This window comes from Macaca nemestrina, chromosome 6 (assembly GCF_043159975.1).
Source record: "Macaca nemestrina isolate mMacNem1 chromosome 6, mMacNem.hap1, whole genome shotgun sequence".
In the NCBI taxonomy this organism is placed as follows: domain Eukaryota; kingdom Metazoa; phylum Chordata; class Mammalia; order Primates; family Cercopithecidae; genus Macaca; species Macaca nemestrina.
The window spans coordinates 7,480,571-7,505,802 of record NC_092130.1 but is presented as its reverse complement, the minus strand read 5'-3'; the positions used below and the strand labels follow the sequence as shown (position 1 = coordinate 7,505,802).

At 52.7% G+C, this 25,232-nt stretch overlaps 1 protein-coding gene across 4 annotated transcripts in view; it reads left to right on the top strand.

Annotated features, from left to right (window-relative positions):
• Positions 1-25,232, top strand: part of LOC105480882 (endoplasmic reticulum-golgi intermediate compartment 1) — a 121,573-nt gene that overhangs the window by 72,098 nt on the left and 24,243 nt on the right. For 3 of the 4 annotated variants that reach the window (XM_011740082.2, XM_011740076.3, XM_011740077.2), the window contains exons 4-7: positions 6,299-6,393; positions 11,312-11,436; positions 19,892-19,996; positions 22,432-22,492. In XM_011740082.2, coding sequence (XP_011738384.1) covers positions 6,299-6,393; positions 11,312-11,436; positions 19,892-19,996; positions 22,432-22,492 — 386 coding nt within the window. Of the gene's footprint in view, positions 1-6,298; positions 6,394-11,311; positions 11,437-12,121; positions 12,295-15,354; positions 19,227-19,891; positions 19,997-22,431; positions 22,493-25,232 lie in introns of those variants that run through there. The other variant, XM_011740079.3, reaches the window with a different exon arrangement.

Below are 25,232 nucleotides of genomic sequence, written 5' to 3'. Positions count from 1 at the left end.
GAGCCTGGTTTTGTCGATGTGAAGGGAGAACAGTACCCTTATTAAACACTAGATCAACTCATTGAGCATCAATATTAATAATAATGATAAAACAGTAGACATTTATTGAGCACTTACTGTTTACTAAGACCACACTTAGCATTGCACTTGTTCTCATTTGATCTTCTCAGCAACCCCATGGCATAGATACTATGATTGTCCCCATTTTACATCTGGGGAAACTGATGGACGGGAAGCCCCTTGCCCAAGTCAATCAGCCAAGAGGTGGCAGAGCCAGGATTTGAACCCTGGTAGCCTGGGCTTCCCTCGCGATGCTGTATTTTCTTTACCAAGAAGGGTCTGGAATCAGCCCTCGAGAGAGAGCTGAGTCTCACACATGCACACTCACTGACTCACACTAACACACACTCATTCACTCACTCATTCTCCTGCCCTGGGGCAGCCAACAGCTTGACCTGGCAGTCCTCCAGCAGCCTGTGAAGTAGATGGAATCTTTATCCTTATTTTCCTCTTTCTCTCTCCTTACCTCTCTCCCTCCTTCCTTTCCTTTCTTATTTTCTTATTTTAGTGAGGTGTTTGTAACTTACATACAACAAAGTGCACAAATCTTAAGGTAGAGGCCTAATGAATTTTCACCTGTGTTTACACGTGTAACCATCACTCAGATGAAGACATAATACATTCTATCACCAAAGAAGGGTCCCTTGAGCCCCTCCCAGTCAGAGCCCCCACCACTGTTATTCTGACTTCCGTTGCCATAGATTAATTTTGCCTATTTTCAAACTGATTGAAAGCTTTTCCAGTTTTACAGATGAGGAAACTGAGGCTGGGAGAGGTGAAGCAGTGTGTCCTGGGTCTCCCAGCTTCTAAGTGGCAGAGCCAGGAGGTGAGCCCACACCTGTCTGCCACTGCCTCCATTGGCCTTCCCACTGCCCACACTGGTGACAGGGGAGTCAGGCCCATGGAAGTCCTCAAACCACAATGAATCCACAAAAAACATTTCCTTTTCTTCCAGGTGGGTTGATTTCTGGCAGCCCGTTGGCCTTTTAAAATCAGTTCAGCCCTAGCCAATGAAGTTAGTTAGCCTTGGCAGGCCCTTGCCATGGGGTGGCTGTGGGCGAGCTTGTGGCGCTGGCTGGGGTGGCAGGAAGCCAGCAGCCTGGGAACATTTGCCTTGGACACGAAGGCGGCTTTATTGACCTCATCAGGCAGCCCAGGTGATTGAACTGTGTTTATCCCACAGCCTGGGGGCCCTCCAGGAAGGAGCCTGGGAGCAGCCAGTTCTAGCCTTACATAACCAGCCTGGCCAGAGTGCTGCAGGCCGTCCCTGCCCAGCACCGCTGCCCCCTTGTTCTGGGTGGCCCTCTAGTCCTGCGGAGCCTGTTCTGTGCTTATTCTGGTTAGGAAGACAGGGACCCACGCCTGGGAGAGGCTTCCTGGGGCCTTGTGGGTGAGCTCACCTTGGCACCACACCTGGGATTCACTTTGCTCTTGGCTGAGGTCACCTCCAGAGGGTTGCCAGTGGATGACATCATCCCACAATCCCTCAGTGCTGTGTGGAGGCCCAGCCTCGCCAGGTGGGAAAGGTGAGTTGCTTCAAGGAAGAGTCCCAGGCGGCTTCCTGGCTGGGAAGGGAAGCCGAGGCTCTCCTTAGTTGACTGTGTGTTAATCACCCAGCAATTTCATTACTCAGCAGCTCTCCAGAGTTGCAAATTACAGCTGGGGTAGAAATTGGGTGCTGAAGGCCAGGGCAGAGCATTTGGCTGTAGGGAGGCGGATCCTCCTGGGGCCTGTTACCGGCGGGTCTTTGTTCTTAGATCTGGGGTTCTTGGCCTCACGGATTCCAAGGAATGGAACCTTGGGCCATGCGGTGAGTGTTATAGCTCTATTGGAAGCCGTGGATCAGGAAAGACAACTGTAGAACCCAGCGACCAGTGTTCAGCTCAGTTAGGATGAACCCGGGCACTTAGCCATGCAGGAACAACGGCAAGCCTCTAGCCCGGTCGGGAGCGGCAATGGGCGCCTCGCTGGATTAGAAGCGCAGCAGACACCCTGCTGGATCCAGAGGGGGAGAAGTCAGCGGCGGGTCTGTGACGGCTGCGATCAGCAGTGGTGGACTGCGAGCTAAAGCTCAGCTCGAGCTGGAACAAACATGGACCAGAAGAGTGTGCAGTTGCAGGATTTAATAGAGTGAAAACAGGGCTCCCGTACAAAGGAAGGGGACTCAAAGGGGGTTGCCCGATTCGGCTCGAATGCCTGGGTTTATATCCCGGTCATTGTCCCTCCCCCTGTGTTCTCAGGCGATAGATGATTTGGCTGTTTCTTTACCTTCTGCTTTTAGCCTAATTGGTATTTTAGTGAGCTCCCTTTACTACCTGATTGGTCAGCTGTGAGCTGAGTTACAAGCCCCGTGTTTAAAGGTGGGTGCAACCACCTTCCGCAGCTAGGCTTAGGAATTCTTAGTTGGCCTAGGAAATCCAGCTATTCCTGTCTCTTATAGCCTCCTGGGCTCCTGTTTGCCCCTCTCCCTCCAGCTTCTTCGTTCTTGGTGGCCTCTGATTGGAGCCAACAGTACAAGCAAGGTCAAGCGCAGGCCCGTGTCTCCCCTCTCCCATCCTAAGGCTTCCCAGGACCAGGGCCCTCCTTCATTTTCTTCCTTGACCCTGATGCTGAGGAGAGGGCTGGGAGGCAGCCTGAGCTGTGGAAAGCCCGGGTTGAGATTCTAGCTCAGCTACTTGCTAGCATGTGACCCTGGGGATGGGACACACCCTCTCCGAGCCTGTTTCCTGGTTTTAAGATGCGGCTCAGGGCATTTCACAGGTGCACACGGGACAGCGTGAATGCGTGTAGTCAGCCTCCTAACTTAACGAGTGGGGGCCCATCTGTTGCACACTTGTCTCTGGGAATATCCTTGTGGGCCCCACAGAGAAACAGGTCCTAGGCGTCTTTCAGAGCCCACTGTTCCTTGTGAACAGCATCACACCAGGTGCTAGGGGTGCAAAGATGTGGTCTTAGTAAAAACGAAATTCCTTTGCTTTGGTCCTACTCATTCTTTCCCTAAGATGTGGCCATTTACAAAGCTCTCTTGGAGTCTTCATTGCTTAGATAGAGCAGTTCTCTTTTATTTTACAGCCGAGGGACGGGACCCAAGGGGCCTAATAAATGTTTAACCACAGCCCAGCCACCTGAAGCACTGCCCCCTTCAGCTGCCCCCTCCCCCCGGCCAGGCCTTTAGATTTGGTTTCCTCTGGGTGGGGGGCGTTATTGGGAATCAGATGCGGCCATCAGACATCCCAGCAGCTACTCCGGGATGCCTCCAAGACACCTGGGCTCGGCACAGCCTCTATCTCTCAGTCCCTCTCCCTCCTGCTTGTCCTGCTCCTCTTCTAGAGGCTCTCAGCCCAAAGAATGGGTCCAGGAAGAAACGCAGCAGTGTGTCTGCATTCCCCGCTCACCTCACCTCCCTCTGCCCCAGTCCCATCCATCAGCAAGTCCCGCCTGCTCTAGGTGGGTTCCTGCAGCCCTCCTCCTCTCCATTCCCATCCCACCCCGTCCAAGGCGCCGCCATCCCCCGCCTGGTCTCCCTCCTTCACAGCAGCCCCTCCAGTGGGTCTTGCTCGCAGCAGCCAGAGGGAGCCCAGGAGAGTGCAAGCCTGACTCCGTGGCTGTGCTCCTATCAAGCCTAAAGGCCTCGGCCGGGCATGGTGCCTCATGCCTGTAATCCCAGCACTTTGGGAGGTCGAGGCAGGTAGATCATCTGAGGTCAGGAGTTCAAGACCAGCCTGGCCAACCTGGTGAAACCCCACCTCTACTAAAAATACAAAAATTAGCCAGGCGTGGTGGCGCGAGCCAGTAGTCCCAGCTACTTGGGAGGCTGAGGGAGGAGAATCGCTTGAACCCGGAAGGCGGAGGTTGCAGTGAGCCGAGACCATGCCACTGTACTCCAGCCTGAGGGACAGAGCGAGACTCTGTCAAAAAAAAAAAAAAGTCTAAAGGCCTCATGCAGCCTCCTTACACTACAACCATGGTGACCTTCATTCAGTTCCCCAAACCCACTGTGCCCTCCCCAACCTCCAGGCCTTTGCACATGCTGCCAGGATGATGCCTACACATCCCCCAGACCTCAGTCACACCTCAAAGAAGTCTTCCCAGCCCCTTCTCCCCAAAGGTCAGTGGCCCTGTAGTCCCTCTTACAGCCCCCTGCAGCTTTCTGTCAAAGCAGTAATCAGCGCTGGGAGTGGCAGCATATTTATTTAGGAGCTGAGTGATGTCTGGTTCTTGTGTCTATAAGCTTGATAAGGGTAGAGACAGCGTCTGTCTGATTCATTGCTGTTTCTGGCTCCTGACAGGTAGTAGGTACTCAAAAAGTTTTGTTTTTTTTTTTTTTTTTTTTTGAGACGGAGTCTCACTCTGTCGCCCAGGCTGGAGTGCAGTGGCCGCATCTCAGCTCACTGCAAGCTCCGCCTCCCAGGTTCACACCATTCTCCTGCCTCAGCCTCCCGAGTAGCTGGGACTACAGGCGCCCGCCACCTCGCCCGGCTAGTTTTTTGTACTTTTTAGTAGAGACGGGGTTTCACCGTGTTAGCCAGGATGGTCTCGATCTCCCGACCTCGTGATCCGCCCGTCTCGGCCTCCCAAAGTGCTGGGATTACAGGCTTGAGCCACCGCGCCCGGCCTCAAAAAGTATTTGTTGAGCAAATTTGGATTGCTAACAGATGCCAACACTGTGCTGCTGACAGCAAGGTGACATGGCTGTCTGTGGAGCCACCTGCCCCTAACTTTGGCCCATGCGGTCAACAGAATAATGACTCCCTGCCCCCAGTGATGTCTAGGTCCCTGATCCTGATGCATGTGGCCGTGTTACCTTGTATTCAAAAGAAACTTTGCAAATGTGATTACATTAAGGATCTCGAGATGGGGAGAGGATCCTGGGTTAGCCAGGTGGGCCAGATGAAGCACTTTGGGAGGGTTGTGGGGTGGGGAAGTGCGGAGCAGTGGATCACGAGGTCAGGAGTTCGAGACTAGCCTGGCCAATATGGTGAAACCCCGTCTCTACTAAAAATACAAAAATTAGCTGGAGTGGTGGCGCGCGCCTATAGTCACAGCTACTCGGGAGGCTGAGGCAGAAGAATCGCTTGAACCTGGGAGGTGGAGGTTGCAGTGAGCCGAGATCGTGCCACTGCACTGCAGCCTGGGTAACAGAGCGAGACTCTGTCTCAGAAAAAGGAAAAAAAAAAAAAAAGGTAGAGGTCAGAGAGGGGGGAAGCTGCTGGCTTTGGAATTGGGAGGAGGGGCCACAAGCCTAAGCAGCACCTAGAAGCTGAAAAAGGTGAGAAAACGCATTCTCCCAGGAACACAGCCCGTCTTAGACTTCTGACCTCCGAAAGCGTAAGACAATGAATGCCTGTTGGTTTAGGCCGTTCACTTTGTGATAATTTGTTACAGCAGCCACAGGAAATTAATACAGCCATCCAGTTGCTTCTCAGAACCGGTTCTGCCCCTAGGGATGAGCATGAGGGAATTCCTGGCTTCCCAGCTGGGGGGAGGGGACCTCAAGAGAGGAGGCGGTAAGGTCCTCTGTGCCTGTTGGCGCCAGGCCCTGATCCCTCATAAGACCCCTATTTCTCATTTTAGTGTTCGAACCACCTTATTTGTAGTGGGTGGTGTTATCCCTACTTAACAGGTGGGTTCACAGAGGTGAGCATAGCAAGTACCAGAACCAGGATTTGAACTTGAATCTGTCTGACTCTGAAAGATATGCTCTTACCACTATGCTATCCCCAGCCCTCCTCTCTTTATTTTATTTTATTTTTTTTTTGAGATAGAGTTTCACTCTTACTGCCCAGGCTGGAGTGCAGTGGCGCAGTCTCCACTCACTGCAACCTCAGCCTCCTGGGTTCATGATACTCAGCCTTCCAAGTAGCTGGGATTTCAGGCATGCACCACCACGCCCAGCTAATTTTGTATTTTTAGTAGAGACGAGGTTTCGCCATGTTGGTCAGGCTGGTCTTGAACTCCTGACCTCGGGTGATCCTCCCACCTTGGCCTCCCAAAGTGCTGGGATAACAGGCGTGAGCCACCGCGCCTGGTCCAGCCCTCCCCTCTTGAGAGGTAAGGCTGCATTTGAAGAGTGCAACCTAGACCCATGCCTGAGGGCACAGGAAGTGCAGGCTCTGCCCAGATGGAGTCTGGGTTATCTAAGTTGTGGTCGCCAAGTGAAGTGATCCCTGGCTGTCCCCTGCAGCTGAGATCTTCGTCCCCATCTCAACAAAGGTTCCTATACTTGTCTCTCCCCTAGTGTGAACGAGCTCTACGTCGATGACCCAGACAAGGACAGCGGGGGCAAGATCGACGTCAGTCTGAACATCAGTTTACCCAATCTGCACTGCGAGTGTGAGTACTCCACACAGTCCCTCCCTCCAGCAGGACACCTCCTCAGGGCAAATGCATGTGTGCAGAAGTGGCAAGATCTCCAGGACAAGCCAAGCCAACACATGGTTCTCCCCACTCTTTTTTGGAGGAGAATATAATGAGTATGCATGCACTTGGAGGTTTTCTGACATAAAAAACACAAGACACTACTCATGGGGGTTACCTCTGGAGAGCAGCTGTGTGGGTGCAGCGAGGCAGGGAGTCTCTTAGGGTCATGTTACAGCTTCGCAGCAGAGCCTGAGTCTCATGGAAGTGACTTGTTGAGGGAGGAAGCTGTAAGGGAGTGAGAGATGCAGGATAGGGCAGTGTAAGAGGATAAGCAAAGATGTGTGTTCAGCTGAAGTCCAAACTCAGCCTGATCTCACAGGATGCTGGGGGGTGTGAATGACACCATAGCATTCGTCACACCCAGTAGCAATGGGACCAGGCTGTTATTATCCATGTCATTGGGTAATGGCTGCAGAGTGATGTGTGTGGCAGGGGTCATATCACCTCCCAAGCATCTCAAGCAAGAAGACCTCTGGTCAGCCAAGAGCATTCATCTGGAGAAGAGTGCAGCTCTGAGTCGTTGGCGGCCGACACCTATAGAAGCCGGATTGGTCCACCATCCATGAGAGTGCGGGACAGGGCTCTAGAGCACCTGCGACAGGGGAGGGCTGGGAGATTCCTTTTTTGACTTCACACCTATTTTAACCAAAAGAATGAAATCTTTTTTTTTTTTTGAGACGGAGTTTCACTCCTGTCACCCAGGCTGGAGTGCAGTGGCGTGATCTCAGCTCACTGCATCCTCTGCCTCCCAGGTTCAAGCAATTCTTCTGCCTCAGCCTCCCGAGTAGCTGGGATTACAGGTGCGCACCACCATGCCAAGCTAATTTTTGTATTTTTAGTAGAGATGGAGTTTCATCATGTTGGCCAGGCTGGTCTTGAACCCCTGACCTCAGGTGATCCACCCACCTCAGCCTCCCAAAGTGCTAGGATTACAGGCATGAGCCACCGTGCCTGGCCCAGAGTGAATTACTTCTACAAAACAAAACTCATTTGAAGTCTGATTTGGAGTCAGATCCTGGCTCCTTTGCTGGCTAAAACTGTGATCTTGGCTAAGGTGACTCTCTGAGCCTCAGGTTCCTCATCTGCAAAATGGGCTTAGTAATGTCTGTTGTCTGAGGTTCTTGAGAGAATCTAATGCATGGTCCCCAGACTCGTCCGAGAGTAGACTGGGCGCCCTCTCCTGGACTGGGGTTCCAGCCGTCCCTCCTCCCAGCCTGGCACGGAGCCTGCTGCAGGCCCTTCTCTGCCCACCCCCTCTTCCTGTTAAAGGACACAGCTGAGAGAACACTGGGTGCACCTCCGGCCAGAGATAGGGAGAGTCTCAGCCTTGTCATTGCTTTGGGTGAGATTTACGTCACAATTTTGAATCCTCGCTGGGCCCCAAGCCAGGGAACCTGTCGAAATAGGTCGGTCTTATTTTTTGTTATTTTTTTTTTCTTTCACTTAGAAAAATAATTCATCTGGCAGGTTCTCATTCAGGAGTGACTGTATCTCTGGAACAAGGAAATTCTTAGACCAGAGGACTGGGACCAGTGGGGTAGGAAAGGGAAGAGATGTGGTTCCAGGAGGGGCCAGGCAACCTCTACCCCGTGCCCTGCCATGCCCTGCTGGATCTGTGGGCTATAACCTGAACCCCCAAGCCCCTCACCCCTGCTAGAGCCCAGCATTCTGGCTTTTCTTTAAAAGAACATCACATTTTTATTGTAGGAAAAAATGCATGCTCATCATTATACTTCTCGAAAACACAGGGAAGCAAAAGAGATCACCCGTAATTCTGCTACCTGACAGCGGTGTCAGTGGCATTTTCACATCGTTCTGTCCAGCTGGCCTTCCTCTCTGTGTTTCTCAGCATAGCTGAGATCGTGCTGCATGTATGATCTCATATCCTGCTTTTAAAAATAATATTCTTCATTATACAACTAATAGAAGAATACATGTTAATCTTAAAATAGACATACATTCAAAAATACAAAAATAATATGTTTTTTAAAAAGCAAAAGTACCCCTCCCCTGTCTCCCTTCTTGTCCCAGTATGCCATCTTCCCCAAAGGACACCTCTGCTAGAAGGTGGGGTCCCTATTCCCCACCCCTACATGTGTGTGTGTCTGTGAACACATATTGGGTTTGGGTTTTTGTTGTTATTTTTGTTGTTGTTGTTTACATAATTAATTGGGACCCTACCATGTGAGAACCTTCTGGAGTTTCTGGGGTTTTTTTTTCTAGCTAGTGTCTTGGAGCTGTTCTCATATTACTCATAATATGAGTAAAATAATAACAGCTGCCATTTATTCTGTTCTTCCAGGCCAGGCCCTGCCCTGCATCCTTTGGCTATATTAAATGCATTGGGATTTGAGGTGTCTTAGCAGAATGGCTGAAGGGTGTGGGCTCAGAAACAAATCCACCTGGATTTCATTCCAAGCTCTGATGTTTCCTAGCTGTGAGGTATCTGTGCCTCAGTTTCCCTAGGTGTAAAATGGGACTGATAATACTGTCTTCCCCACAGGGGTGTTTAAATGGTGTTTCGTTTGTTTGTTTGTTTGTTTGTTTTGAGACAGAGTCTCGCACTGTTGCCGGAGCTAGAGTGCGATGGCGTGATCTCAGCTCACTGCAACCTCCACCTCCCGGGTTCTCCTGCCTCAGCCTCCTCAGTAGCTGGGATTACAGGCGCCCGCCACCATGCCTGACTAATTTTTTGTGTTTTTAGTAGAGATGGGGTTTCACTATGTTGGCCAGGTTGGTCTCAAACTTCTGACCTTGTGATCCACCCGCCTCGGCCCCCCAAAGTGCTGGGATTACAGGCGTGAGCCACTGCGCCCGGCCAAGATGGTATGTTCTTACATAAAAGGCACTTAGAAGAGAGTCTAGCACATAGTAAGTGCTGTTTTACTTTTCTTTTCTTTTTTTTTTTTTTGAGATAGAGTTTTTCTCTGTCGCCCAGGCTGGAGTGCAGTGGCACGATCTCAGCTCACTACAACCCCCGGCCCCTGGGTTCAAGTGATTGTCCTGCCTCAGCCTCCAGAGTAGCTGGGATTATAGGCACCCACCACCATGCCCAGCTAATTTTTTGTGTTTTTAGTGGAGATGGGGTTTCGCCATGCTGGCCAGGCTGGTCTTGAACTGCTGGCTTCAAGTGATCCTCCCACCTTGGCCTCCCAAAGTGCTGGGATTACAGACGTGAGCCACTGTGCCCAGTCCTGTTTTACTTTTCTTTAACCCTCACAACAAGCCTGTGATAGAAGAGGAAACTGGGGCACAGAGGTTAAGTAACCTGCTCGAGGTCCCAGTGCTAGTAACTCAGCCACTGATCTGCTCTGAGCCTGCTCCATGCACCTGCATTTAGCCAAGTTTTTGTACCTGCCTGCTGCACAGCACTGGGAAAGAGGGCTGTTCCACTGGCTCCGGTGACAAACAGTTGAATTGCTTCCGATTGCCACAATTTCAAATGAGGTTGCCTGAGCAGCTTTGCACAGACATCTGGACACACACTGTGTATCTAGAGGACAGGCTGCCAACATTGGAACTGCTGAGTGAAATGGGGACCTGCTTGTGTTTTCTCTAAACTTCACATTTTACCATTGGCATTTCCCGTGTCCTGTGGACCGTGAGGGTCATTTTGAATGGCTCCAGCACGTTCCCTTCTATGGATGGGTCCTCATTTACTTCTCCATCCTCATCGAGGAACACAAAGTTGTTCCCATTTTTCCCATTTAAGGTTGGCCCTCTTTAAAATTGCTTCCAGCTGTTCTTCCTCTGTATGGCACCTCCTTTTTAGCGCTCCTGCCAGGGAAATTCCTGCATTTCCATAGTTCACAGGAATCCTCTCACCGCTGGCTAGTTGGACCATCTCTGGGGATGAAGTTGGCATTGGCCTGCCCATTTTACAGATGGGGAAGCCATCTGAGTCACAGTGAGGTGACAGAGGGCAGGGCCTGCCTTTTCCCTTTGTGCGTCCCTGGTGCTTATCATAGGGCCCAGTAGCATAGGCGATGGGTAAAGGAATGTGTGAATGAATGAATAAGTGAATGATGGATGAGTGGATGGGGGCCTGAGCCTATTCACCCCATAACTATCTGAAGGCCGAAAACGGTGGCCCACACTTGTAATCCCAGCACTTTGGGAGGCTGAGGCGGGTGGATCACCTGAGGTCAGAAGCGAGACCAGCCTGGCCAACATGGTGAAACCCCATCTTTACTAAAAATACAAAAAAATTAGCCGGGCGTGGTGGCGGGCACCTATAATCCCAGCTACTTGGGAGGCTGAAGCAGGAGAATTGCTTGAACCCAGGAGGCAGAGGTTGCAGTGAGCCGAGATCGTGCCATTGCACTCCAGCCTGGGCAAGAGCGAGACTCTGTCTCAAAAAAAATAAATAAATAAATAAAAAGACTATCTGAGATCCAAGAGCTAACATTTATTAAGCACTTTCCACCTCGCATCCATCAGACCCTAAGCATTTTCTACACCTGAACTATTTGATCCTCATAATCTTCCAAGGAAGGTTCAATTATGGTCACCCCCCATTTTACAGAGAAAGAAACTGAGGCATCCAGAGGTTAAGTACCTGAGGCAGAACCCAGATTCAGAGGACCAGTATGGCAGACCCCCAGGGTGGCCCCGGGACCCCTACTATGCCCTGCCTCCCCTCAGCCTCACATTTAGCAGAGTCATTATTCTGTCCCCTGTAGTCTTTGGACCCCAGACCATGAGCTCCTGGAGGTCCCCAGCCCGGCCTGTCCCTGGAATGGATGAATGAAGGCTCCCAGAGAGAACAGGCTGGCCCCCATCCTCCCGTATCTCTGGGTTTGTGACTGTTGTCTCCCTTTGGCTCCTGCAGTGGTCGGGCTGGACATTCAGGATGAGATGGGCAGGCATGAAGTGGGCCACATTGACAACTCCATGAAGATCCCACTGAACAATGGGGCAGGCTGCCGCTTCGAGGGGCAGTTCAGCATCAACAAGGTACGGAAGCCCTGCCTCAGCCCTTTCTACTTGCTCCCCATTCCCGCTGTCTCCTTGCTCCCTGGAAACTGGTTGTGGAGGTACGCACTCACTCGACCTGACCCCAACACAGCCCCCGGCGAGCGAGGGTTTGTGTCCACTTGCCTGGCCGTCCCTGCTGAGAATCTGGATGCAGGCGTCCAGGCTTCCTGCAGTTTTAAGCCCCTGATGGCCGGTTCAGGAAGGAGCTACTCTTCTCCCCAATGAGGGAGACAATGGTGAGAAGACCTGAGGATTTGCAGCCCCCACCCCTGGGTTCAAGTCCCAGTTCTACCCCCTCTTGGCCCCTACAAGTCACTTGACCCATTTTAGGCTGAGGATGTGATGGTGATAACAATATCAGGATACCACCCACTTCACAAGTTTGTGTGGGGATTAAATGAGCTAATGCAGATTCATTCATTCAAAAAAAATTTTGAATAAGCACCTTCTGTGTTCCAGGGTCGGTGATAGGCTCTAGGGCAGCGTCCCTGGGCTGGTGGGGCTTCCATTCTGGTGGAGGGAGGCAGTCTACAAACCAGAAAGCATCAGGGATGCTAAGTGCTGAGATGAGGAATAAAGCCAAGGGAAGTGAGGCGAGGCGGGCTTGAAAGTACCTTGTCAGCTCTGAAGGGCCATTCAAGGTTCACTGTTGTTTTGTCCCCAGAACCAGGAGCTTCAGATCCTAAGTCAAGTGGGTGAGCGCAGTGCCCTTGGGAGGGCCGAGGCACCCGGTGGCAGCTGGCAGGGTTTTGCTCAGCACGTGCCGGCCCTCCTCGAAGCTCGGTACTGTCACAGTGGAGCCTCTCAACAACGCTGTGAGGCAGCACCATTTGACAGGTTAGGATGCTGGGGCCCAGAGAGGTTAAGTGTCTTGCCCAAGGTCACACAGCAATCCTCCTGTCCCACAACTCCCCTTCCCAGCCCCAGGCAAACTGAGCCACTTGCCACTCCTGGCTTCTCCTTGTCCCTCCTGCAGCCTCTGCTCAAAACGCCCTTCCTCCGGTCCCTGACACCTGAGCTGGGGTTGCAAACTCAGTGGCCACATCCAGCCCAAAGATAAATTATGTTTGTCCAGTATAGCATTTAACTGTATCAGAACCAGTATGAAAAGATCAGGAGTCCAGATTTCTGGCTTTTAAAAGTCAGAGGCTCTCACTACATTGGGTCCGTGTTCCCATTATGGCAATGACCTGGCACCTGTGGGCAGTGCTCCCCTTTAGAGAGGGCATGTGCTGTCCCTTCCCACAGTCCTTGGCAGGCAGGCGGAAGGCCAGGCCTGGTCATCTTTCAAGCAGGGCGGACTTCTCACGTGACGGTTCAGGACTCCGTTAAGTGCTAAAACAGAAGCTGCAAGGCCTTCTTAAGGTTTCAGCTGTTGCTGGGAGAAACCTGCCGCGTGTTATGAGTTAAAGTGAGTCTCGTACCAGCCCGGGCCTCAGGAGGAGGGACTACCGGGAGGCAGGGATGCTGAGGGTCGCGGTTCACTGGGGGCTGTCACTGCCCATGAGCTGCCACACAGCACTTTTGCCATGCCCCGTAATTTGGATTTTATGGTGGTTGTGATGGAAAGCCATTTGAGGGTTAAACAGGGAAGCAATGTAATCAGATTTATGCTTCAGAACTGTACTATCCAATAGGTTGCCACCAGCCACATAAGGTTATTTAAATTAATTCAAATTAAATAAAATATACAATTCAGTCATTCATTCTCATCAACCACATTTCAAGTGCTCAAAGCCATGTGCTGGCTGGGGCCGCAGCGCTAGTGCAGATAGAAAGAAAGCACTTCCATCGCTGAGGAAAGTTCTGCTGGACAGCACAGCCTTAGAAGGATGGCTTTCGCGGCCGGGTGCGGTGGCTCACGCCTCTAATCCCAGCACTTTGGGAGGCCGAGGTGGGCGGATCACGAGGTCAGGAGATTGAGACCATCCCGGCCAACACAATGAAACCCTGTCTCTACTAAAAACACAAAAAAACAAAATTAGCCGGGCGCGGTGGCGGGTGCCTGTAGTCCCAGCTACTCAGGAGCTGATGCGGGAGAATGGCATGAACGCGGGAGGTGGAGCTGGCAGTGAGCCGAGATTACGCCACTGCAGTCCAGCCTGGGTGACAGAGTAAGACTCTGTCTCAAAAAAAAAAAAAGGTTGGCTCGGCAGCTCCATGGGGCTGGGCCGGAGGGGGTGGCAGGCAGTGGTTGTGGCAGTGGAACTGGGGAGATGTGGTCGGATTAGGGAGGTAGAGTCAATAAGACTTAATGAAGAATTGGATGCGGGATTGAGGGCACATGTGGAATCAAAGAAACCTTTGACATCTTTGTCTTGACAACCAGGTGGTCCTGTTTCTGGACGTGGAAGCTTAGAAAAGCCTGGATTCTATGGGAAGTAGGTAGGGCTGGGCATTGCTCATTCCACTCTGGCTTCCTTTGGGGTTCCCATTAGGTGTCTACAGGGAAAGGTGAAATTGGAAGTTGGAGGTATGGAGGGTTTAGGAGAGGGCTCTGGACCACAGATGTTGAGGTGGGAGTTGTCAGTGAACAGATGATGTTGGAAGTAACGGGTCCTCAAAGTGGAGGCTCCTCAAGCCCCTAGGCCAGCAGCATCAGCATCACCTGGGATATTGTTAGGAATGCAGATTCTCAGGCCTCCCTCAGACCTACTGACTCTGTGCTAGAACAAGCGCCGCCCCCCCCCCCCCCCCCGCCATAGATTCTGATGCCACTGAAGTTTGAGGAGCATTGGTTTAAGCAAGATTACCTAGGGAGAGGCCATAGATCCTTGTTTTAAACCTGGGGTCCACAGACACCCCCAAGGAGAGCGGATTGAATGCAAGAGATCTATGAAGTTGGATGGGGGAAAAACTGACGTCTTTGTTTTTGCTAAACTCGAATTAAAGTTTAGCATTTCCGTCTGCGATGAATGTAGGCCACAAACCATAGTAGTATTAGCAGTGCCTGGGACCTCATCACCAACAGAAATTGCCGATATTTATAGCACGTTACAGTTGTTGCAGATAATTTCCAGAGACTGTTTATATGCATCACTGTTTTAAAATTACAGTGATTGGCCACGCGCAGTGGCTCACACCTGTAATCCCAGCACTTTGGGAGGCCAAGGTGGATGGATCACTTGAGGTCAGGAGTTCAAGACCAGCCTGGGCAACATGGCAAAACCCTGTCTCTACAAAAAAATACAAAAGGTGCAAGAAGGGGCAGTCAGACAGGAAGGAGGAAGCAAAGGCTGGGCGGAGCCTGCAGCCTGGAAAGGAACATATGTATAGATATCAAAGAGCAGGGCTGTCGCTGCCAGGCTCAGGAAGGCAGGGCCGGAATGGACAGTGATCAGTGCTGCGGAGAGTGCTCCAGAAAACGCTGATGATGGGGAGTGAAGGGGCCGCTGGCTGCAGGAGCCACGTCCTTACGAAGCAAGGGGAGCCAGATGCAGGCCGCAGTTGGGGGTTTAAAGCCTTGGAGAGATTCATAGTGTGCGCAGGCAGGTGGGGGGATTGGTGGGGGACCTCTGCTGGGCCTCCATACCCTCCCTCTGTCCCCACCTCATCTTCTGGGGAACCACTGCTCACCCACAGGCCTCAGCTAATGTGGGTCCCTCAGGGGAAGTCCTCCCTCCCCTTCCCTGCGCGCCCACATTCACTCCCTGCCACGCCCCTCATCACACTGCGGCTGCTGCCTGTGCCTCCTCTTTGACTTGGCCCCTCCCTTTAACCACTCCACTCAGGCTTCTGTGCTACTGAGCGTCCACCTTACACCTGGCTCTGTGCTTGGTGCTGGGCTGCAGTGGGAGAGAAACAGCCATGCTTCCCGCCCTTGGTGACCCGGGGTCTATAGCTGGGGGGAAAGCGAGTGCTCAGGTAAACAGGAAATGTGTAATTTTGATAAAGCAGCCATGAAGAGAATGACGAGGAGAATGAGAGTTGGAGACCCCTAAAGTTACAAAGGCAGCCCTGTCTGAAGACTGAAGATGAAGCTGAAGATGCACAGATGAACAGACGTACACGCACACCCTCATTGTGGGCCCCCCGCCCCCAGGGAGATGCAACCACCTGGGCTGAAAAAATATATATGCCCCAGATGGTGATCAAGAAGGGATCGTGCTTATTCAAGCACCTGGAGTGACAACCCACGAGACAGCCCTGCCACCAATCCCTCCCACCGCTTGGCAAACATGCCCCAGGCTGCAGTCTGCTCCCCTTCGAATGGGCTGTGCTGGTGCCCCCAGCCAGCTCTGGGTGAGCTTGTCCTTTGGGGTCAAACAGACCTGTGGTCAAGGATCCTGGCTACCATGGTCACTGGTTGAATGACTCTGGGCAGTTTAGCTTCTCTGAGCCTCAGGTTCCTCATCTGTAAAATGGAGACAGTGATACCTCCCAGGCTGTGAAACATGAACAAACTCTGCAGTAGAGACTGGACAAGCATCCGGGCCCGCCTTGTCTCCCATCAGTGCAAAGTTTCCATGACCTCATCAGCTGGCACACACCCTACCAGTGCGCCTGTGAAAGGCACAGGGAGGGTGTCCAAGAAATGGGCCTTCTCTGGTCAGCAGAGTGCCGGGGAGTCTGTGAAAGACTCACAGCAGCCTTTCTTAAACCCGTGTTACTGCCACGTACTGGGTTCTTACCCAGCCCTTTCCACATATGAACTCCTTTAGTCTTCACAGTAGCCCGGAGGAAACTGAGGCACAGGAGATTAAGTGACCTGGTCAAGGTCACGCAGCCAGGATTTTAACACAGGCAGCCTTGCATCAGGGCCCTGACCCCCTGAGCCCACTGCCTGTGGCTGCTGCTCCCAATGTCTTGGTTACACATGTCATGACCAGCTGTGTCTGTGTGCCCTGGGTCACAGCCTCTGCCCCAAACTCCTGGAGGGAGTAGAGACCATCCCCTACCCCAGCCCAGCCACTCTCCCTCGTTAAAGATCTGTGCCTTTGAGGAGCTGCCCATCAAGAGGTGCTCAAAGAAGCCAGCGGTGTCCGTGTGCTGACGGCAGGGTCAGCAGCCAGCCCCCGCACCTCTCTCCCAGCATCAGGCTGAGACTTGTCCCATGGCCTCCTTATCCGGCCCCCAGGAGGTTGGCCAGCAGCCAGATGTCAGAGTTTGCGTGTTTTGAGCAGCAGCGGTAGCCCCACCTGAGACCGCACGGTGACCTCGTTTCATCAGCCAGCCCCGCAGGAGGAGGACAGGATGGGGTGAGGGGTATGGGGCCTGGCTGCAGCTATATGTTTTTAAAATCCATCAGAGACACTGACGTAGGTTCCTAAGTCACAGGCTCTAAAAGCGTTGCTGTTTCTTTCTTCAGCCCAGCATGTGCTGGCATGAGTCAGCCACCTGTGATGGATTTGGTGTGGAGCGGGAGTGGGTTCCTGAGTCACAGCCTTGCGGGGCTGGGCAGGGGTGGCAGGTGCTGAGGGGCCAGCCTTCTTGACTTACTTCACTCCAGGAGCACGAGGCCCAGGCCCCAATCCCAGTTCTGAACTCTGCCATGGCCCGATCGGCGGGAGGCCCTGTGTCACCGCGTAGAAAACCTCTGGGAGGACACACGCCTTATGGCTGTGGCTTTCTTACTCCCAGGGATGCTCAGCAGCAGGGTCTTTAGTCTGACTGTGTCTCGTGACTGTTTTATCATGAAAATGGGCCCAGGCATTATTTTTATTGGTGAAAATGAGGCATGAATGTGAAAACCCAGTGGGCTTTCCCTCACGCCCTGCCTCTGCGTGTTGCCTCTTCCGGCAGGGCCCTTCTTGGTTGGCTCCGATGACAAACGTATTCACCCTACAAACCCGACCTGAGGCCAGCTGCGGGCTGCTTTGCGTGCATCACCTCCATGAATCCTCCCAGTAACCTTCTGGCTTTATGCCCCTTTTGCTGATGGAGAAACTGAGGCATGGAGTGGTTAGTGACCTCGCCTAAGGCCCCCCAACTAGGAAGTGGGCTGGGCTTGAGGCCACGTGTAGAACTCAGAGCAACCACTCTACCGTGGGTTACTGGGTCCCTGAAGCAGGTGATGCTGTCCCTCGAGGGAGATCTTGCCACACTGTTGTTTCTGCTCCGCTCCTGACCCAGCAGGTGTCCCTTCTCCACTGTGGCCTGCGGCATGCTCCACTGCGAGTTTGCTGAGGCTGAGGCTGTGGGCTGTCAGCTTGATGCCTCCCCTGTCAGTCACAGGCTCGGGCCCTGCGGAAGTAGGAATATTCCTGCAGGAAGTCCACAGCTTTTGAAACAGACACGCTTACAAAGTCAGACTTCGATGCGCTGCTGCACAGTAAGCTGCGTTCCCCCCTCAGACACAGCTCGCACACTCTTCTTCATTGGGCTGGGATAAGGTAACCCCTGAGTTTTTCAGTGTGGCATTTGGGAGCCTTTGATAAACAGCCCCAACTCCTCCCTTGTGCCTCTTTGTTTCCTGCTGCTGCCAGCACCCTGACCCCCATCTCATTTGAAGTTCAATAATACCAGACTCTTTTAGTTCCTTAGACATGCCCGCATGCTGGGCAGTTTCTGTCCTCTGCACCTGTTCATGCTGTTCCCTCTGCCCAGATGCTTTTCCCTCTCTTCCTGAGTAATGCAGACTCATCTTCAGAGCCTTAGCACAGGATGTCCTTTCCCCTTGGAAGCCCTCCCTGAATACAGCCTGCAACCTCCATTGAGTTGGGGGCCTTCCCTCTAACCCCCATGGTCTGCAGATTCCTCTGGGTCAGGGTGGATCCCGCAGAGTCTCATTGTTCCAAGTCTGTGTCACAGGGGCTTGGCCAAGGCCCGATTCTTGTCTGCTCATCTCCTCAGTCCTGGCACCTCCTGAAGGACTGGCGCCATGTGGCCATCAGCCCAGGCTGCGGAGGTAGATGGCATCCGGCACCAGAGGAGGGAGCAGCGTGTCCAACAGACGTGAGCTCAGACTGCAGCTCTCAACATGTGACCTTAGCAAGTTTCTTCACTGCTCTGAGCCTCCATTTTCTTTTCTGTAAAATGGGAATTATCAGATCACAAAGTCGAAGGATTCAGTGTTGTTTAGTCGTTCATTCATTCGAGAAGTGTCTATTGAGTGCCTGCTATGCGTCGGTGTCCAGGGAGCACAGCAGGGTGTGGACCTGCTAATGCAAGGAGGCAGATGAGAACCAGACGGGTATGAGATAGCAGGTGATCCCAGAGGCTGTAGCAGGTAAGGGGATGGGGAATGGGGTCAGGATGCTCTCGTGCACAGGTGGACATGGAGGGCCTCTCTGTTGGGCCCTGAGGGGCCGAGGGAGGGCCATGTGGAAGAGGGTCCCAGGAAGGGGTCAGGCACAAAGGCTTGAAATGGAGCCACACTGGATGCTGTTCCCAGCACGGCAGGGAGATCATGCAGGAAGCAGCAGAGGACGTGGCGGCAGGAGGCCAGGAGGTGGGGACATGATGCTTGACCAGTGGCCAGATGTGGCCTGTGGGCCACCCTGAGGACATGGACTTGGACTCTGAGAGAATAGAAGCCGTGGAGGGTTCTGGGGCAGAGGAGTGATAAGATCTGATGTAGGTTTAAAAAGATCTTACCAGTCATTATTGGGGAAAGGCCCAGGCTGTGGGGAACGTGGAAGCTGGCAGCCCAGGGAGGAGCCTGCCATTCTTCTCTATGAAGAGACGACCTTGGACCAGGGCAGCAGAGAAGAGCTCAGGTGCCAGGTGTGTTTGGAAGGTGGACTGACAGGGTTTCGCCTGAGGGATGGGATGTCGGGAGTGAGACGGGGGTTCCGGGATCATACCAAGAGTTCTAGTCTGAGCATCTGGGAGGAGGAGAAGGAGGAGGGGGAGGGGGAGGAGGAGGAGAAGGAGGAGGGACTTTGTGCTGAAACAGGGAGAAGCTGAGGTGGCTTCTGCCACATGGCTGTCACCAGCATCCTTCGTTCTATAAATACTCATCTGGCACCTCTTGCTGGCTTGGCTCTCAAGGGCTTGAAACCTGGGGAAGAGATGAGGCTGCCACAGTCTGTCTATCAGGGATCCCCTGTCTAGCGCACTGGGGCAAACTTGGGTAGGAAATGATAGGGATTTGGAGTCCGAGGAAGCCCCATTAATCTGCAGGCTCGAAGGTCATCCCCCAGCCCACTGTGGGGTCAGCCATCTAGAATCCACAGAGCTGGAGGGGGAGCAGCTGCCATGAGGCCTGGCTTTGTGCCCGTTGCCCAGGTGGGCACTTCACATGCCCCCTCTCACCAGAGAGTCCTGGCAGCACCCTCGGAAGCTATGGTAGTGCCCCCATTCTGCGGATGAGGAGCCTGAGGCCCGGAGAGATGGGATGACTCCTTTGCACAGTTGAAAATGATACAGGCAGGATCCAAACCCAGATCTGCCTGATTCCAGTGTCCTCCCTGGATCACACAGCGTGAAGCCCCAGTGTTCCTCCCCCTGGAGAAGGTGACCAGACTCCTGAAACTCAGCATTTCTCCCCCAGGTCCCCGGCAACTTCCACGTGTCCACACACAGTGCCACAGCCCAGCCACAGAACCCGGACATGACGCATGTCATCCACAAGCTCTCCTTTGGGGACACGCTACAGGTGAGCAGGGGACACTCGAGATGGCATGGCTGGGGGTGGGCCTTCTGGGGCTCTGTCACTCAGTGCCCTCTGTCCTCTCTGGGGACAAGGAAGAGCTACCCTTAAAGTGACATCTGAGCCAAGCCTGGAAGGGTAAGAAGGGTTTCACCAGGAACAGAACGGGGAAACGGGTCCTAGGCAGGGGGTGTCTCAAACATCACCCCTCTCCTACAGCACCCAGCTGGTGGTTTTCATATGAAAGACCCTCAAGGTTACTTTCAGAAAAATGGATCAGTAAGCGTATGTGGCATGGCATGTTGTTCTGTGCCGAGATGCCAGAGGCCCAGGGCACAAGGGCTCGCTTAACAGCTGAGAGGGCCCAGAAGCACTTGCCTGAATTGGGAGCCGGGAGGTGGGGTGTGTGGGGTGCGAGAGACCCATGTTAGATTGAGGAAGGTGGAGACTGAAGGTCTGGTTGGTGACTCAGAGCACCCATCTGCAGCAAGGAAGATGGACCCAGGAGGCAAGAGTATAGGCAGGGAAGTGAGAGCTTTAGGGCCCAGACCAAGGCAGGGTGGAGGGGAGAGGAGCAGAGGAGGAGCTGAGGAGGGAGGAGCAGTGGTCTCGCATTGCCGCACGCAGGGGCAAAACAGAAGAACACAGAAACTGCGGTCCCAAGTTTAGTCATTAGTGGGTTGGAAATCTGATTTTAAAAAAAATGTACAAAACTTAGCTTAGGGCCCATCCATCCATTCATTTTCTGTCCATCCATCTATTCAACAAGTATGTATGAAGTACCTACCATGTTCCAGGCCTTGCATACCTCGGTGAGGACAAACATGGTCCCTGCCCACCCAGAGCTTCCAGTCTAGAGGGGAAGACAGATGTTAATCAAATAATGGTACAGGCCGGGCGCGATGGCTCACGCCTGTAATCCCAACACTTTGGGAGGCTGAGGCGGGTAAACTGCTTGAGGTCAGAAGTTTGAGACCAGCCTGGCCAACACGGTGAAACTCTGTTTCTACTAAAAATACAAAAATTAGCCGGGCGTGGTGGTGGGCACCTGTAATCCCAGCTACTCAGGAGGCTGAGGCAGGAGAATCGCTTGAACCCGGGAGATGGAGATTGCAGTGAGCCGGGATCGTGCCACTGCACTCCAGCATGGATAACAGAGTAAGACTCCTCTCAAAAAAATAAAAAATAAAAATAAATGGTACAAATAAATGTGAGATAAAGCCATGACACATGACAATGGAAGAGAACATTCTAGCCTTCTTGTCTCCGTAACCACGGTTCTCATGGGTTAGAAATGAAGCCTTCTCATGGTCAGTCTCAAGACAGCAAATAGACAAACTTCCTTTTCCTTGTTGAGGAATTGCAGCTCCTTCCCCGCGTTGAGGAATTGCTTGTTGAGAACATGCAGTTGTGTGAAGTGCTCAGTAAACATCAGCCTCCTGAGACCAAGATCAGGGATTACACCATCCTGCTGCTGCCCGCCGCTCCTGGAGTGGCCATCTCCACAGAATCATGTCCCCGCCTACCTCTCTGATGTCTCCTCCTTCCTTCTATTCAGACACCTCACTTCCTTCCTCCTGGGGGCCGTGTGGGCCTGTCTCCAGACTCAAGCCTTTGTACGTGCTGCTCACCAGTTTAACTTCCCACTTTCCTCCAGATCTTGGTGTCAATGTCATTTCCTCCAGGAAGCCCTCCAGGGTGTCTAGCTCAATAACCCCTGTTAACTATGCCCATGGTAGCATGCTCCATTTACCAGGTATGCCTTGTCCTTCTTTAGATGTTCCTTGAGGCCAACCTGGTTTCCCATTGTCCTCAGAGAAAAGGTGGGATGTGGTTTTCAGTCCCACTCTACAGCAGCCCACCCCGCTGCCCGGAGGAGGGTTCTGTTCACACCTGCTGTGTGTTCTCTGCAGCAGACATGATGGGGGGCCCACACGCTGGGGCACCCCTGCCTGGACTCCTCTATGGACCTTTCAGAAGACCCTGGGATCTCAGGAGAAACCTTCTGGACTCAGAATCCACGTTCACTTGAATTTTCTGTGTGGCTTCATGAAAAGAGTCCAGCTTAGTGTCAGACAGACCTGATTTCAGAGTTTAGCTTAGCCACTCACCAGCCGGGCAAGTTTTGGTGTCTTTCCAAGCCTTGAGTTGCTCTTCTGTGAAATGGGCCCAATGATACATCAGCTGGGGCATGAAATGAAATTATATGAAGGGGCCAGGATAGAGCATCACATAGTAGGTGCTAGAGATGGGAAACAAGCTTGTGCCTACTGTGTGCCAGGCCCGTGCTGCCTCTTGCTCGCCACAAATCTCCTGGAGCCCCCTTTTACACACTGGTAGGGTTCCTAGACCAGGTGGCACCTGGCCATCCCCCACAACCAGGGCCAGGCCTGGAGGTGGAGGTGTCCTGGGGACCATCCCCTCACTGAATTTTTCCACAGGTCCAGAACGTCCACGGAGCTTTCAATGCTCTCGGGGGAGCAGACAGACTCACCTCCAACCGTATGTATCCCTGCTGGGAACAGCCTTCTGCTCCAAGATACCCAGTACAGCAGGCAGGGATGGGGGAGGGCAGAGGGATGGGGGTGCCTGTCCAGCACCCACTCCAAGGCAAGGAGGCTGCTCATGCTCCATTCCCACAGCTAGCCAGTGGGAAGGTGGACCCAGCCCCATCTGACGGAGAAGGAAGAAGGCTTGTCAGGGGAAGGTACATGCCATCCCTTGGCACAGTAGACGCACGCACACAGTGGATACCAGCTATTACCATTATTGTTGCTGTCATCACAGCCACATCATCATCCTTAGTTGAACTAATTACCTAAGATCCCACAGGGAGCTACAGCAGAACCAGAATCTGTTCTGGCTCCAGGTCGCATCGTGAGAACAGGTCTGTGGGTGGCCCAGTCAGGTCTGACCACATGGCTGCCTCCCCCACACCTCACTCTCCTCCTGCTCAAACTCCTCCCATCGACAGTGGCTCCCCTAGAGTCCTCACCCTCCTTAGCTCCCTGGCACCTTGGCCCAGATCAAAGAAAACAGCACATCTCCACATGCAGACAGGAGAGAATGCATACCTGTGTGTGCACACCAACACACATGAGCTCACATGGCCTCAGACCCGTGCACAGAATGGGCCCGGGAGGCCTGTCTGCTCAAGCAGACCCGCAGACCCACTGCTGCACAGGGTACCTGGATTTTTCTTATTTCCTCACCTGAGCTCACCTTTTAATCCACGTCTTTTCTTATCATTTCCTGAAATGTGTTTGCTCTCCCATTGTCAGGGATCCAAGGCAAGGAAAACATTCCTCTGTGACCTGCCCCCTGACAAATCAAACCTCATTTTTCTGTGTCCCTGTGAATCCTTGTCCATAAGCAGAAGTCACTTTTCTTTTTTTCCAAGGCGTGGATCGCAGTTGACTGTCTGCTTTCTGTACCTGACCTTATTACATAGCCATGATTTTCTTACTTTCCAGTTGTAATGGGAGCACAGTTGTCCATCTTGCAGCTCTGCTGTGCTTTTCTTTCTTTCTTTTTTTTCTTTTTGAGATGGAGTCTCACTCTGCCACCCAGGCTAGAGTTCAATGGCACAGTCTCGGCTCACTGCAACCGCAGCCTCCCGGGTTCAAGCAATTCTCCTGTCTCAGTCTCTGGGTAATTGGGATTACAGGTGCCCGCCACTATGCCCGGCTAATTTTTTGTATTTTTAGTAGAGACAGGGTTTCACCACGTTGGCCAGGCTGGTCTCAAACTCCTGACTTCAGGTGATCTGTCCCCCTCTGCTCAGCTTTTCTTTTTTTTTTTTTTTTTGAGACGGAGTCTCACTCTGTTGCCCAGGCTGGAGTGCAGTGGCCGGATCTCAGCTCACTGTAAGCTCCGCCTCCTGGGTTTACGCCATTCTCCTGCCTCAGCCTCCTGAGTAGCTGGGACTACAGGCGCCCGCCACCTCGCCTGGCTAGGTTTTTTTTTTTTGTATTTTTTAGTAGAGATGGGGTTTCACCGTGTTCGCCAGGATGGTCTCGATCTCCTGACCTCGTGATCCGCCCGTCTTGGCCTCCCAAAGTGCTGGGATTACAGGCTTGAGCCACCGTGCGCGGCTCTGCTCGGCTTTTCTAAGGCATTGTCTTCTCACTGGGAAGCAACTGCTGTTTTCTGTGTTTCACCGTGGCAGTAATGCCTCTGATATGTACAGGGTTGGCGCTGTATTACCCGATTGCTTTTCAGCTGTGTCTGGTTCCCATTCATGCTGCCTCCAGCAACGGATAAGTAGACGGCAGCACCTCCTTATTTGAATGCAAATGTCTGGTTGTAATAGAGGTAGATGATTCTTGGTGTGGTGCTGTGGTCATTGTCGTTTTGTGTCATGGTAACATGCCATCCCACGTTGGCCGTCCACAAATGTTCGCAGCTATGATGGACGCCTCAGCTGCTGGACAGGAAAGAGGATCAAGCTAAGAAGGCCCAGAGTGTGCAAGCAGAGAGGGTGTGGACAGAAACCTTGCCTTCTCCAGGGCTAGTGACGAAAGTCATCTCAGGCTGGCTTAAGTGGAGAGAAAAAGTATGAGATCAAGCGAGGGACAGCCGGGGAAGGGCTGGCTTTTATTTCCTCGGCTCCCAAGCTCAGTCCCCGGCACTGGGCCTTTGCCTTTGGAGGTCCCTCTGTGCCCAGGTCTTGCTGTGGGGGTTGCTTCATAGCATTAAGGTCTCAGTTCAAATGCCACCACCTCCAAGAAGCCCTCGCTGGTCACCCTATCTAAAGGAACCCCCACTCCTGAGGACAAACCTGTTTTTTCTTCCTAGCATAGACCACTCTCTGAAATCACCTTGTTCTCCCAGTCATCTGCTGCCCTTGGCTGTTGCACCAGCTAGAACATAGCACTCTGCCTTGCCCACTGCTTTGTCCCCAGGACCCAGCCCTGTGCCCAGGGTATAGTGGGTGTATAATCAATTATTAGAGGCCTGGAGGCCACCGTGGAAGAGCTCCGGCCAGATGGTGGTGCAGTGCGGTCGTGAGGACCTTGGCCTCCAGTGTCCCGCTCCACTCTTTCCCAGCCCTGTGGTCTTGGGAAAGTCATTTAACTCTGCTAAGCCTCCGTTTTTGCATCTGTAAAGTGGGAAGAATCCTCTCCACCTTAAGCCTTGCCATGAGGATTAATGAGATGCATGTACAGAGTTTAGTACACGGCCTGCCACATTGTGAGCGCTCAATAAATGTTGGCCGTTCTCTTCATTGTTGTCAACAGCT